The sequence below is a fragment of the Mus caroli genome, unplaced genomic scaffold (assembly GCF_978045245.1).
Source record: "Mus caroli unplaced genomic scaffold, Mus_caroli_1 scaffold_7, whole genome shotgun sequence".
Classification (NCBI taxonomy): domain Eukaryota; kingdom Metazoa; phylum Chordata; class Mammalia; order Rodentia; family Muridae; genus Mus; species Mus caroli.
Genome location: NW_028227262.1, coordinates 27,242,849 through 27,257,735, shown reverse-complemented (window position 1 = coordinate 27,257,735; position 14,887 = coordinate 27,242,849). Strand labels below are relative to the sequence as shown.

Below are 14,887 nucleotides of genomic sequence, written 5' to 3'. Positions count from 1 at the left end.
GTGTTCCCACTTTCTCTTCTTGAGAAGGTGCATCTGTGGACTCCCAGGACTTCAGTTGCCTTGGCTCGTGGAAGCTCTTCCTGTCTCCTTCTAGACTGTTATGTGCACCTTGATAATCCTCATTGGATCAGCTAGTGAGAAAAATAAGAGGTCTAAGAGAGGAATTCTTAGAAACCCTGCCATTGCAGCTGGGTGCTCTGACCAGTCTAAACTCCTACTTTGGGGCCGGCATGGAGCCCTCTTCTGCCCCCTGGTGGCAGAGGAAAGCAGAACTCCCCATTAACATTTATCTATCTATCTATCTATCTATCTATCTATCTATCTATCTATCTATCTATCTATCTATCTATCTATCATCTATCTATCTACTTACTTATTGCTGGTAAAGTCTAGAGAGCACCCTTAGAAATCAGTTGGGTACCTCATTGGCACTCTTATCTGTTGCCTGGACCATGGAAGGTAAAGTCTGTGTGGATGCTGGCTCATCTGTCCTCTTACGGTCTATGTCCGGGCCTCTCCTTTGTCTTCTCCTTCTTGGGTGCCTCCAGGGCTCTCTGACTCACTGGCTGTCTGCCTCACTCTGAGGGACCAACAGCCTCTCTCTCTGTCTCTGCCACTCTCTCCGCTCTAACTATTCAGCTCCCTAGTGACCAGATCCACACTGCTTCTTTGTTGATTTAGCTGCTCACTGAAGTAATGAGGGCCGATTGGATCTGACAGGGATGAAAAGCTTGTTAACCACCCATGGAGAGAGGGCAGGAAGGACACATGAGCTTGGGGAAACAAATAGGATCGCAAAGCAGGTCTGGCAGGTCATGTCAGGCTGAGATGGGCTGCAGCCCCAGGGACGGCATTCTGGTTCCACCTCGTGTGATAACTGGGCTGGGTCTCCCATCTGGCCTGAGGCGTCCGTCTGTAGGTCACATAGGTAAGCATAGAATTGCCACAGACAGACTGGATGCCAAAGCCTGAGCCAGGTCTGTCTGCAAGAGCAGTGTCCAGTCCCATTCCTGTGACAAGAATCTGCCAGGACAGAGGCAGACACATTCTGAGGCTTGCTCTGTCCACTGCAACCCCAGCAGCGTGGGGACAGAGGCTACCTTAGTACCTAAGGCCTGGCCCTGAGGCCAGACCCCATAACCACTCCTCATGACTGGGGCAGACCTGTGCATCCTGACAGGATGTTCGTCCATGGGAGTAAACAAAAGGACCTCATGCTCTCCTGGCTGGATCAGGGCTCTACTGGAGAGGTAGCATTTGTTCAGCTGTGGAGAGAAAGGGTCTCAGGGGATACAGGAGCTGTCAGCACAGCCTGGGAGCAGCCAGCCACCAAGAGATCTGAGTTCTCTGCCTTATTGTGGTCTCAATTTGACTCTTTTGGTTTTTTTTTTCACACAGACAAATGAGCTGTCTGGAACTAGTCACCATGTTTCCCCAGTCAAGGCTCCTCATTTCTTTCTCTTGTCTTCCATCACTGGGTGCCTAGAAGTGGTGGCAAGGCAGGATCCTGCCTCCTTCCCAGTTTTGACAAAAATCTTAACGTTTTGCTACTTGAGTGAGGCTGTTGGTGCAGATGTTTGATGGACAGTGTTTATTAAGTGATGACGTTTCATTGGCTCCGATGTTGTCTTATTTGAAAGTAATAATTATAAGTGTTGAGCTGGGTGTGGGGGTTTAGCAATGGGGATACTGAGACCGGAGGATTGTGACTTCAAGGCCAGTGGGGCTGCAGGGGAGAGCATGTCTCAAAGATCAAACACTAAAGGAAAACAGGAAAATAAGAGGTGACTTTAGCTTGCTTTTTTATGTGAATCTGTTAGATGATTTTCTACTCCGTTGATGTGCTGAAATATATGAATATATTTTTCTAATAGTAAGCCATCTTTCTATTCTTGGGACAAACTCAGCTTGGTCGCAGAATGCTGGTTTTTGGCCACGTGATGCCACGTTCAGATGGTTAATACTCTGTGTATAATTTTTGTAGGTAGGCTCCTAAGGCTCTGTACTCTCTAAATTTTCCTCATAGGCAGTGAGGGGCTTTTTGTTCTTAAGGTTGTATTGGGCTTATAAATTCGGAAGCTGGGATGAGTTTTGTCTTTTCTTAAGGGGTTTGTGAGAGATTAGCATTCTCTGTTCCCTGAGTGTACATAGAACATAGTCACCCACCTGACCCAGTGTCAGGAAGAGGTCTGGGGACTATGTACACCGACTTTTAAAAAAGGCACTGTCATTGTCATCTGTCTCAAAATGTCTTTTCCACCCTCTTTCTTTAGGGTTAAAAAAACCCCAAAACCTCTAGCAAGTTTCATTAAAGAAAAAACTGTTTCCTACTTAACTTCCTCCAGTGTGTGCCCGCATGCTTCAGAAACCCCCAGATCAATGGCAGCCAGTGCATGCATGCTATTGTGTTTTCTGCATGCTGTGCCCAATTCAATATTATTGCCGCTGGGTTGATGGGCAATACCTTTGATCAATCACTGTTGTAGCTTTCCTCAAAGCTGGGCAGTTGGTGAGCATGAGCCATTTGTCCTTTGCTCTCTCTGATCCTCTTCAGAGTCTGGTTATAGCCCGGCATGTACTTTCCACTGCTTATGAGTCGGAGCCTAGAGTTGAGCATCTCCTCGGAGGTGGAGTGTTTTCTTTGTGGCTACCACCTTTCTGCCTTAGGTGTAGAATGACCCCCAACCAAGATGGCTGGTGTGTGAGAAAAACTTTTGGTTTTCTGAGAAAAGGTCTTACTATGTATCCCAGGCTGTCGTTGAACTCACAAATCTCATGCTCCAGCCTTCTAAGAGGCTCTGGGATTGAAGGTGTGTACTGCCATACCTGGCTTTATTTGGTCTTACGTTGTGGTAAGACATGTTGGTAGTTGCCAGTTTACAGTTTCTCTGTAGCATTTGTTTGCAGCTCTATCTTCTGTACTCACTCACTGGCTCAGCCGTGATCCACCTTAGAAGTCTGTCAGCTTCATGGGCCATCAAATGAGCACTCAGACCCACTACTCTTTCTATTGCGTACTATTTTCTACTTCATCTCTGCTTCTGTCTTTTTTTATGCACTTCCTTCTACTTATTTTGTATGATCCCATTGTTCCGATGTGCCCTCACAAGAAGGATAGCTAGGTGGTGGCTCACGCCTTTAACCCCAGTACTCGGGAGGCAGAGGCAGGTGGATCTCCATGAGTTCCAGGCCAGCCTAGTTTAAAGAGTGAGTTCTAGGACAGTCAGGGCTGTGTAGAGAAACCTTGTCTTGAAAAAGGAAAACAAAGAAGGATAGTTAACCTAGCTAGTTAAAGTAAGTATCCCTGAAGATCCGGTGTGAAAGAGGACACAGCTCTCTCATGGCCCCCTCTTGGAAGTCCTAAGGGCAGCTACTCACAGCCCAGATGTCTTAGGAGCAAAGGAGATGAGGTTCTTAAGAAAGGAGGGTAAGGCTTGTCTTCCCAGGAGGCTTGAGACACTGAGGTTGGGGGTGGGGGTGATTGTGGGGATGAGGGGATGGGTGTGGGTGAGGGAGCCAGGTCTCTAGCCTTCCCTGCATCTAGTCATGGTTTTCCTAGAGTCTAACTTGAGTCTGAGGTCATCAATCCTGAGGTTGCGAGAGCAGGAAGCCCTAAGTTGCAAGGGGCCAGCTGGTTCTCTAGGGAGCAAAACCCACAGACCTGTTGGGGGTGGGGTGGGGTAGGGTTCAGAAGGGTGTCTGTCCTCCATGCTTATGTCTAGTGCCTGATTTCTCTGGCCTAATCCAGGATGGAGTTTTCCTGCTGGGAACAGTTCTGAACTTGCCCCTTTCCCCATCCCAGATCATTTAACCTTCTTGCTCCAAGAGGCCTAGCTCTGGACCTGGTTGCCTACCTAGGAAGAAAAGGGAACAGTAAAGAATATCATCTTGCTTTGGTTCTTATGTCCTGTCTTGGGGCCTCAGTCCTCCCAGAGGAGAGAGAGCGCTCCACCTTTCAAAGGGGCTGCTTAGAGGGATGTGGAGTGGACCTTGCTTCAGAGAGTCATATGTGTGTACCCTGAGATGGGCTGTCCACACAGTGTTCCCACACTCATCCACAGCTGGAACCTCTGTGGTCATAAGAGCCTGTGGGTCAGAGAAGGGAGGTGGCGGGAGGTGAATGAAGGGGCCCAATGGACAAGGTTCTTGACAGGCTGTCAGAATGTACGTTTGCCCACCCAGAGAGAATGGCTGTGGACATCTGAGGGTCGGAGCACTGCAGAGACAGAGAGAGCTTCTTTTACGAGGGCTCTCTGTTGTCAGGTGTCAGACTCACAGAAATGAATCCTGCTCTGGCTCTGCCTCACCCCATGAGTGTCTCTGCCTTCCAGCTCCACAGGGAAAGCCCGAGTCTCTTCCGAGCATCTGCCTGCCCACCTTCAGGTCCTTTTTTCTTTGCTCCGGGCTTCTGGCAATCACCTGATCTGGATATTCTAAAAGGCCAGTCCTATGGTTTCTGTTTTGTTTTTGTTTCATGTTGACACCTTCGCGGAATTATTTTCAACATAGGTAAATTTACATATCAACGTAGTCCTTTGACAGATTGCCTTGGCTTCTACTTCCAAAAGTTGCGTCTACTCTTCCCTGTAGCTGTAGTTTCAGGTTGCTTCTCTGACCCTGACCTGGATGAGTTGTCCTCTTCAGACATTCTCTGTTTGAATACCCACTTTAACACCTGCGTCCACCACCCCTCCCGTGTCAGCACAGCTGCACGTTTCTTGATCCTGTGGACTTTGCCTTGTGTGGCCTTGAGAGCAGAGGTTTGGCGGTAGTGATGTGTGCTCCTCCCACCCACTGCCTGTCAGCCGTGAACAAGCTTAATGTTTAATTCACCAACTCTGCACCAACTCAGCATCTTATTCTGACTCATCTCTCGCAGTCAGAAACCCATAAATTCTGGGTCCCCTGGATGATTTCTAAGTCAATCACCAATGAGTGGGTCCCCCATTTACAAAGTGTCATCAGAGACACTGGCCTAGGACAGATTGACCCAGAGACTCCATTTGAACAGTCTGTCTCCTTTTCCTTCTGGAGGGCATCCTTTCTCCTGGACCACACTGCAGGAGCCAGAATGTTGGGAGAGTGGAGCTGCCTGCTAGCCTGCTTACATCATTGGTCTTAAATCCTCTTGACCTTGGGCCCTTTCCCAGGCCTAACCTTAGCTGAACCCCTCAAGGATGCTCTCAAGGGACTAGTCTTCTGCTTTCTAGGTCATAGAATTCCCAGGATGGGACAGGTCCAAGCTGTATCTGCTTCTTCTGGAATTTACCATTTCCTGGGAAAGGGTGAACTTATGTTCCTAAAGGTTTTAATAGAGGATCATGGAGCTGTTAGATGTCTGGGTCTTCAGAATTCTGGTCGCCTGGGAAGCTGGGCATCTTCTTTGCAGGTACCAATCATTTTCCTTCTCAGAAAAGATTCTCTGGTGCATGGCTGAGGTCCTTTCCTGCCAGGAGAATCACCCCCAGTGACCTCCTGCCTTGTCCACAGAGCTGAACTGTGTGACATCCTTAGCTATAAATATGCACAGCAGCCCTCTGCTCAGCTTTTATTCTGGCCTATGTCTAATATCTTTTGTTTATGTCTTGATCCCGTACCTTGATATATATTTCTAGCTGACATTGGACTTACTAATGTATCCCAGGGAGGTCTCAAATTTGTGGTGATCCTCCTGACTTAGCCTCCTGTGGGCTGGGATTATAGGAGTAAGCTACTGTGTTCATCTCTGAACCCACCTCATAGCCATTTGGCTGTTGTCTTCTTCTTCCCAGAACCCTGGATTCTTGTTCAGCTCCAGAGGGAGACCTGGAACATGACTCTTGCCCCAACATTGTGTCCCACAATTCTTTCAGCTGAGCCTGTTATTCTGGCATTGAAAATCCATCCCTTATATCAGGTGTCAGACTTTGGGTGTGAATGTCAGAAGCAGATGGTCTGGCCTTGCTCCACACTGGATGCGCACATGTATTAGTTGTGAAAGAGGCAGGCTGCACTAGCAGAGCCTTCTACATCAGCTCTGCCCTGGTACCCACCTACCCTCCCACTCAGACCTCAATTTCTTAAGACGGGGTTTCCTAATGCCTATGGAGTTACACCATAAGGCATTGTCTGTCCTGGGGAAAAGAATGGTTGCCATGACCAGAGAGGAGCTGAGCAGCCTCGAGGTCAGAGGTCAGTATACTGTCTTTCTGGACCCTAGAAAGGGAGATATGTTAACTTAAGGTGGTTTCCCCACTCCCACCCAACACCCCATAAAGGTGAAAGAAACAACAGACACAAGTTTGCTCAAGTGACACAGTTCAATAGAATCTCTAAAACTCTAGGAATTGAACAGATAAAATACCTCTGGGCTATTTTGTTACAAAATATTTGCCATTTGGATTAGTTGCTGAGTGCAGCCACCCTGCCTGTCCCCAGAGAGCTGTCACTCCATCTGGTGAGGGGTGAGCAGGGGAGGAGAGGTACCACTGGAAGATGGACAGCTGATGCAGAGACAGACAGATGAATGACATCGGGAACCTCTACCGGGTAACAGAGACATCCCTGTACTCTTTGGACACTGGAGTAGGGGGAGCAAAGACCCAGGACCAATACATATTTGTGGGAGCAAGACATCTTTGCAGACGAAAAGACAGACAGGCCAGCTTCCAGGAAAGGCTGCCAAGACAGGACTACACTAGGTGGGATTGCCTAAAAGGAGGTAAGAAAGCTGGTTCCACCTCCCACTTGGTTCTGGAGTTGGGGCCAAATGGAGAAATTGGAAGAGGATCCCAGGCTCCCCAAAGTAAGGCCTAGAGAGTTGATGGACTGGGGCGTTTTTAGGGTGCTTGGATCTGGGAGCTCAACTAGCACTCCACCTCTCCCTTAATTTTTGAGACAACTGGAGTCTCAAGAGCCTCTTCTGGGCCTCTACAAAAAAAATGGAGGCCCTGCCATCAGGAGGGGGAGGAGGCTTCTCCCAGGTCTCTAGGGACTAAGATACAGGTGAATCCCACCACTTGCAGGTTGGCTGATATGAGAACAGGTGCCAGGGCTTTAACTGCCTGACCAGTAAGGTGGGCCAGTTCCTTCCTGCACTGGGCTACTGGGGGCTCAAAGTCCTGCCAGCTCAGGGATGTTCCATGCTGTGACCCCAAGCAGTGTGGCTTCCTGTGCAGGACTTTGCTCTGGCTAGCGGGGTGTAGGTGAGCTACTACAGCAGCCCTGGGTAAGCCTCTCCCTGTAGAAAAGGTGCACAGTGCTGAGACTCTGGGTTCTCAGAGCCTGTGCAGGTGGGCCAGGGCCCAAACCTCTGCTGATGCTGGAGCTCCTCTGGAAAGTCAGACTTCAGCTGAGCTGGGAGGGGCAGAGGGCACTGTTAGCATGAAGCCAGATGTGAGCAGGGAGCAGGGCTTGCAATGGGAACTGGGCTATCTAGGGCTATGTCCCTCTTCATCAGCCCTCGACATCATGACCTCCACTCCAGAAACATGCTAAGACACATTCATAACTCACACTCCTTCATACCCCACGTCCTCCATATTAGTCATACACTCCCCTCTATTTTCAGTTATCTTGTTCATCCAATCACAATCAAAGCTCTGTGCGTTCCCCAGGCTCTGCCCTTTCTGCTCTGGCCCAGGTGGGTGAGGTGTCCAGGCACGGCACCTATCTGTCAGCTGTTCCAGCCTGACAGATTCTGATGATTTTCTGAAATACCAGTGCTCTAGAAGGGCCCAAGGCAGCCAACTCAGAAAAACACAGGCAGGGAGCCTGTGGGGAGACAGTATATTGGCCAAAAGTTACAGGAATAGGCCAGAAATGCCCTGGGTGACATTATAATGACCTTTGGGTGAAAACACACATACATACACATACACATGCACACGCACACACACATGCACACGCACACACACACACACACACACTCACTCACTCACACACGCGCACGCATGCACACATGCACGCATGTACACATGCACGCATGTAAAATGGGGTCATTTGGCCCCTCTAATAGCCTGGGTTATTTATGCCTCCTATCTGGTTCAGAGTACTGAATCTTTGGGGGGGGTATAGTAGGGACCAGGAAAAGTTAATTCACTTCCAACCATGGCAACGTTCACTGTGCCTCTTGCCTCTCGGGAAACTTTAAAATCAGGCTCTGATAGGAGGACACCTTGAGGACAGTCAGAAATAGCTGTTGGCATAGGACAAAGGAGGCTGGCCTGGCTTGTGAAAGGTGTCCCTGAAAACAGCATGAATGTGACCGCCCGTGACACCACCCCTGTTGTCTCTGGGGCTCTGTAGGGCCAGGGCTACCTGTGCTGGCTCTGGTGCTGATGAAGGCCTGGGAAGCTGATGGGTTTTCCTGCTCTGCTCTGCTCTGCAGTTTCAAAGGTCCAGGAACTCTAGGCCATCCCTGCTGGAAGCCAGCATCATTTTCCAGGGAGGGACTGTTTCAAAGCTAGGACAACAGGGTTGGCACAGTGACTCTGGAACCCCACTGCTTCACCTTGTCTTTGTACACAGAGGCTGCAGAGTCATACACCAGGAATCCCTGCCTCCAGGCCAAGTCATACCTCGGCTGGGCAGAGCTGCAACCTCATTTCCTTGCTTCTGGTTCTACCAGGAAGTCATCAACCTGGTTCTCACATGTGTTTACGGATAACTGCCTGTGTACGCTCAGTACTGGCTGAGCGTTTAAGGCTTAGAGAACCAAGAAATGTTCTTAAAAAGTGCACTTTGCAGACATGACCTCACTGTCTCAGGGCCACGTTGAACTGACCCAGACAGAACTGAATACCCTGGCCCCTTCTCTTTCTTGGGTCTTTCCTGGGTCTGGGGGAGGCAGGAGAGCGGACATGGTTCAGGGAGCCAACATCCCTGGGAAGCTAAGAACCAGTTTCCTGACTACAGGTTTGGATAACAGACGCAGCAGACAGAGCTCCCTTCTACTACGCCTAGGTCCTGCCAGGGAGCCAGGGATAGCTTTCCTTGATTCAGCTGGGGCATAGATACACCTTATGCTGGGGTAGCCTGCCCCTGTCCTGGAGGGTGCTGCTGGCAGGTTCAGCCTTTTGTTCTTGGCCCAAGACGTGGACACTGATAGACCAAGATTGCAAGCCCATCAGCCCACAGGCCCCTTGGCTTCAGTTTCCTTCAATCTACAATCTAATAAGGGGAGCATGGTGAACACAGAGGAGAAGGTCCATCTGGCCATGTGGGACCCCCTAGAAGAGTGAGAAGGTGGTTACACATTGGTGGCAAGGTACTCAAATCAGTTAGTGAAGGATGGTTGGGTCAAGCAAACCATCTTGCCAGGGCATTCTCTTTCTACAATAGTGACCAGTGGCCAGGAAGGCATTACACCTAGATGTGAGCAGTGCCGACGAGCAGCCCAGATTCCCAAAGGACAGCCCACTGGGACATAGGGGCGCTAAGGGTAGAGCCTACACCAGGCTCCTGGAGCCGCTGGAGTAACGGCGCCGGAGCAGCATGGAGCCTGGGGGGCAGAACTGATGAGGGTGGTTGTATGGGGGTGGGGGCGGGGGCAGTGGAGGCTGGTGGATGACCTTAACTGGGGAGCCTGGACCACGCAAGGGTGTGGAGCCACAGGAGTCTGAGGAGGATGAGGCATAACAGGACAGAGCCTGGCTCAGCAGGGGCTCCATGCGGGCCAAGCAGGGTTTGTCCAGGACAATGACCTTGACAATCTGCTGGCACTGTACCAGGGTGCCTGGGGGTGTGGGTGGTGGCAGTGGCAGCGGTGGGGGCTGCTCCCTCAGGGGGCTAGGCTGTGGGTCTGGCGGCAACGGCGGTGGTGATGTTGGTGGTGATGGTGCAGGCGCTTCCCTCTCGACCCCCAACTTGGGGCTGTGCTGGGACGTTTGAAGCCTGTTGTGAATTGACACCTAGTTTAGAAACAGCCAGAGAAGCATGAAATGTTACCACTAATTCCCAGCTGCTGGGGCTGGCCACCCGAGCCTCCCAGAGCCTCCCTCCAGACCTCTCCTGCCCAATGTCCATCGGATGCTTTTGAGCTGGCTTTGACCCGCCCCTCATCCCCATGGTGGTCTGTTTCTCTACCCACAGGGAAACAGCTTCTCAAACCACTCTTTTGTGGATGTATGGAGAATACCAACCACCACCTTGGTTCTCCAGACCTGTCTCATCTCCTGTGAGTTGATTCTGCAGGGCAAAGTCCTCCCTATGAATACTCTCTCTACCCACTGAGCTAGAGAAGCAGGTCCATCCTCGTTGTGACTAAGGAGGAAGCCTCGTCATTACCATTAAGGTGCCTGAGCCCAGAATGCTGGGGAACCTTAAAGGGGTCCTGTGGACCTAACCTGCCCTGTCCTTCTACTGTGTCTGAGGCCATGACCTTTGCATTTGAGAGATGCTGAGATAGTCAAGTCCCCATCACCTCCAGTCTCACTCAAGAGAGACGGAGAGAGCTCCTATCTTGGTTCCTTGCATGGGTCAGGAGCAGGTGGCTGGGGCAGACGCATTGTAAGAATGTAATGTTAGAATTGCTGCTCAGGCTATAACTACTGCAGCAGCAGCCATTTCCTTCCCACAGACACTGAGAGGTGCCTCCTCAAGGCATTGCCTCCGAGTCCCTAGCTAACAGGCTTCTGGATGCCAGAGAATCTCACCCAGAGAAATGCATTAACATCAAGGTGGGTATTGGTGATCATGACACATCCTTGACTCCTGCCTGGGAACCAGAGAGCCTGGTGGCAGGCCTATGCTTTTTCAGACACTTCTAAGAAGACACTTCTACCATGCGGGCCCCAATTCATCTCTTTAGACCCTCCATTTATCGTCTATCTGTGGTGCCAGGGCTTCTCCTTAGAGCCATGCCAGGCTCCTGTCTGTCCGTCCATCTGTCTGTCTGTCCGTCCGTCCGTCCGTCCGTCCGTCCGTCCGTCCGTCCGTCCGTCTGTCTCTGTCTGTCTGTCTGTCTGTCTCTGTCCAGGATGTTAATAACTCTTCTAATAGACTCCTTGCCCCATAACAGTCTGTCTGCTCTTGAACCTGCATCTGAGACCCATTACATAGGCCTAGGTGTATGAACACATCTGGCCCCCTCTGGCTAACAGAAGAGGTAGAGGAAATGGATGCAAGGGGATGAGAATGATGTAGTTCTTCATCTGCATCCTTCACCTCCCTAGCTGTGAGACACTACCATCTTCTCCAAACACATGGGCCTTCAGGGGTGCCCAGGATCCTTCTCTCTGGAGATGCTTTTTTTCTGGGCCTGTCTGTCCTTAGGTACCACCTTGATGGGCCAACTTCTTGGGCACAGAGAGGCATGCTGAAGCTGCAGAAGAAACGTCCTTATTCCAGGCCTGGGGCAGAACAGCTCGCACTCTCTCAGAGCCCCAGAGCAGCATTTACCAGTCCTGTTTCCTGTCTAAAAGTGTAATTTCAGAGACCTCCTCCTTTCCTAGACTTGTGCAGTCTCCCATAAGGCTCGCTAAGATGTCACTAAGATTCTCAAGCCCCAGCTCCCAGATCAGCCAGTTACAAGGCTGTTTTCTCCCTCCTCTCCTTCCCCCGGGGCAGCATTGCCCAGGCAGGAAATCATCCTAGGTGAAGTGTTCAGAGTTTATTGCTGTTGAGACACATAGCCTGTAGAGGGCATGGCCATCTCTGTCCTCTCGGGGGCTGTCCTAGGCAGAAGGGCATGCCACCACTGCTGACACAGGGCACAGGCTAATCTCTTATCTACTAGGATTCTTAATAATTCTCCAGGAGAAATGGCCAGAGACAACCTGACCAGGCTCATCCTCTTCGATTCCCAACCCCCACCTCACGGCACCCTTGTGCCTGGTGCACCAACGCTGGGCTACCCAGTCCAGAGCCAGTGAGCCTTCCTTCTCCTTTCTCCCATCCTGTAGGCCATGCCTCAGCCTGCACACAGTTTCCATTTCCCTCCATTTGCATGACAGTCCCACATCATCTCAGATTTTTAAAACTCAGTAAGTGAAAGCCTCAGGGAGAGAGAAAGAGAGAGAGAGAGAGAGAGGGAGAGAGAGAGAGAGAGAGAGAGAGAGAGAGAGAGAGAGAGAGAGAGAGAGAGAGAGAGAGAGAGAGAGAGAGAGAGAGAATGAACATGAGTAGCAGTCACGATAGCTCAGAGAAGATGAAGGAGCGCCTGCCATAGGGGCTTGGCCAAGCGATGCCAGAGGAGAGGGAGCTAGGGCCAAGCCGTGAGGCTGTGGGGTGGCCAGATTGCCCTCTGTTTAGGGAAGCAGAGGCTGGCAGGATCCCTGGAGCTAGCTGGAGGGGCAAGGCAGCCTTGCAGATAGCCGTGTGGCCCCTTTGGGCAGCTAGGAGGGAAGAGGGGCACCATATGGCTGGTCCTTCCTGGGTAGCCCCAAGAGGATGAACTGGAGGGCTGGTGACTAGGGTTATCTGCAAGGCTGAGAATGGGCAGCTGCGGGAAGATGCGGGCGCAGGGCAGGGGATGGAATACCCACCCTGGGGGCTGTTCAGCTGCTGGGGCGGGAAGCTCCTCCGGGTAAAGGTGCCTCCTCCAGAAACACGTGGGGGATGGGGTGCAGGGACAGAGAGAAACTGAACTCCCAGGTATCCTGTGGCTCCCTAGGGCTTGGCAGGCTGCTGGGTGGGCATCTCCCTTACATCTAGGGGAGCCCTCCTGCTGGTGGGCATGGGAGAGGACTGTCTATGAGCAGCTGGTGGTCCTCAAGGCCTGGCAGCCAAGGAGAGGGTCTATATGGGAGGCAGTGTATGCCGCCTTTAGGGGCTGCCTTGGGGCTGGCAGAAGCCAGCCGCTACTTCTAGGTTCCTTTTCCTTGTGGTTTGGAAATGGCATCCTCTCCTCCAGCTCATCCCCCAAGGAAAACCTCTGAGGCATCTAGCCCTGCTGGGCTTCTTATTTCTCCTGTGTTCACCCCACCCCATGGCCAGCTTTCCAGAGACTAGTTGTTCCAGGGAGAAATTCCTTCTCACTGTCTCAAACCCCGGTCCTCCAGTTTCCCTGGAGGTGTCCAGATGTCCCTAGGAGTGATCATGGAGAACTTGGCTTTGGGTATGACTTTGGGAGGGAGCCCAGGCTCCCTGTGTGAGGAATGATCTAGAAAGGGACCATTGAGTCTCTGATATGGCACATATTTGGGGGATAGCGAGCAGTGTATTGGGGGTAGTGGGTGTGCAAAGAGCATGGAAGGGGGGCCACTAGTGTTTGGGGGCTCATCTCCCTGGACTGGGTTGGGCTGGGCTGGGAGCTTGGCCCCAGAGGGCAGTGGGCAGGGACAGCTGGCTGACTGGGGAGCAGCAGTTTGGCAGTGCTTGCGGCTTAACTAGGCGCTGGAAGGGTGGCGTTACCCATGCTAGCAGTAACTTTTAATTGTATCTCTTGAAATTGGTAAAATGGTGAGTCGGGCTGGGGAGGCATTGATTAATACCTGAGAAGAGAAACAACAGAGACGTGAGAAGAGGGACAGGGGGTCACAGGGTCACTCACCTGGATGCCACCAGGCCTCCACTTACCTCCCCCGAGCTCTCCGCCGCTTTCTCTCCTGCCATCGCCTCCCTCTTGGCTTTGAATGCAAACAGCACAGGACTCATTCTCCACCAGTCCTGCCTGGAACCCTTGGCCCTCTTCCTCCCCATCCAGCATCTCTGCCCTCTGGCAGGTGTGGGTAGCAAGACTTAGGTGCCACACACACTCTCCACTGGGGAACTGCCTGGCATAGCAGGCAGGATATCAGGAGCCTCACTAGGTCCCTTAAGAGCTCTGTGACTTTAGGTAGGGTGCTGCACCTCTCTGGGCCTCCACAGACTAGGAGGCCTCTGGAATTCTTTCTGACATTTGTACTGGGGAGTCACTTTCTCTTAGTCGAATCCTTGCCAGTACGATTTGGATAGGGTCGCTTTTGAGTGGGCCCTGATTTGTAGGCACCATATAAACCTGTTTCCTTTCTCTCATAGGTCCCTTGAAGGAGGGGCTGTCATTTGCTGTGGTAACTGTGACTTAGTAACACTGTGGAGTTTTGAGGATCTAAAGGCCCATGGCACATCCACACCATGTTGCTTGCCCTCCACAGATGGGCCAATGGCCTGTAATTAGGTCTACATTTTCTCGCCACCGGATGTGCATCAGGGACCCTGTGGACCCTCGGGGAACGACTTGATGACGCTTCCTGCCTATGGTCTTCCGAACCTGAGCTCCTTCTGTTTCTCGCTTCCCATCCTCAGGATGGCGGTTTTCAGCCCTCTGCTTCTTGAAGTGCAAAGGAAACCGCACAGTTAAGGACACCATGAGGCAAGTCCTTGGGGAAACACATCCAGATCTGACAGGGGTTTGCGGCTCCCACATGAGAAGCCGAAGGGACGGGTCATCTCAGCTGAGAACTGATGGTGAAATCCTGATAGCCCTGAAAGTGAGCAGTGACCCATATCCCGAGTCCTTGGAAGGTAAAGGGGGCTATTGGCTTAGGTGGGTGGCATTTAGTCATGGTGACATAGGACGCATATAGATGACATCTCAGAGAGCCTGAAGCCTTTCTGGGAAAAGGAATGCTATTCTTTGGCTGGTGTCATTAGTGCTTGGGATGCTGTCTAGCCTCACTCTGGCACTGGGACTAGCTAGAGAGGTTTGGAGGGCTTGGGACTGTAGGAGTCCACTGTGTTCTTCACTCAAGCAGCTGTCCTGTGCCTGTGGATGCCCAGAGTGCTCTCGCTATAAGCTCTGAGTGTGAGATGCAAGCAATGGATAGGCTAATGCATGAGCTGTGCATGGGGTTTCTGGATATCTCCCATTTCTCTTCTAATGTCTCCATAATTGGGGGCTATAGGAGGGTGCACAGCCCACCTCTCTTGCTCTCTACCAGTGGGTAAGACTGAATGAGGTAGCTGGCAGAAAGGATAGAGTCAGGCA

At 51.4% G+C, this 14,887-nt stretch overlaps 1 protein-coding gene across 4 annotated transcripts in view; it reads right to left on the bottom strand.

The window, feature by feature from the left end:
• Positions 1–6,303: 6,303 nt before the first annotated feature.
• Iqsec3 (IQ motif and Sec7 domain ArfGEF 3) overlaps positions 6,304–14,887 on the bottom strand; it is a 99,054-nt gene continuing 90,470 nt past the window's right edge. For 2 of the 4 annotated variants that reach the window (XM_085839977.1, XM_085839978.1), the window contains 2 exons: positions 13,498–13,547; positions 6,304–9,890 (listed from right to left, as the gene is read on the bottom strand). In XM_085839977.1, coding sequence (XP_085696103.1) covers positions 9,429–9,890; positions 13,498–13,547 — 512 coding nt within the window. In that variant the 3' untranslated portion in view covers positions 6,304–9,428. Of the gene's footprint in view, positions 9,891–12,464; positions 13,413–13,497; positions 13,548–14,887 lie in introns of all 4 variants that reach the window. The other 2 variants (XR_015047569.1, XM_085839979.1) reach the window with 2 other exon arrangements.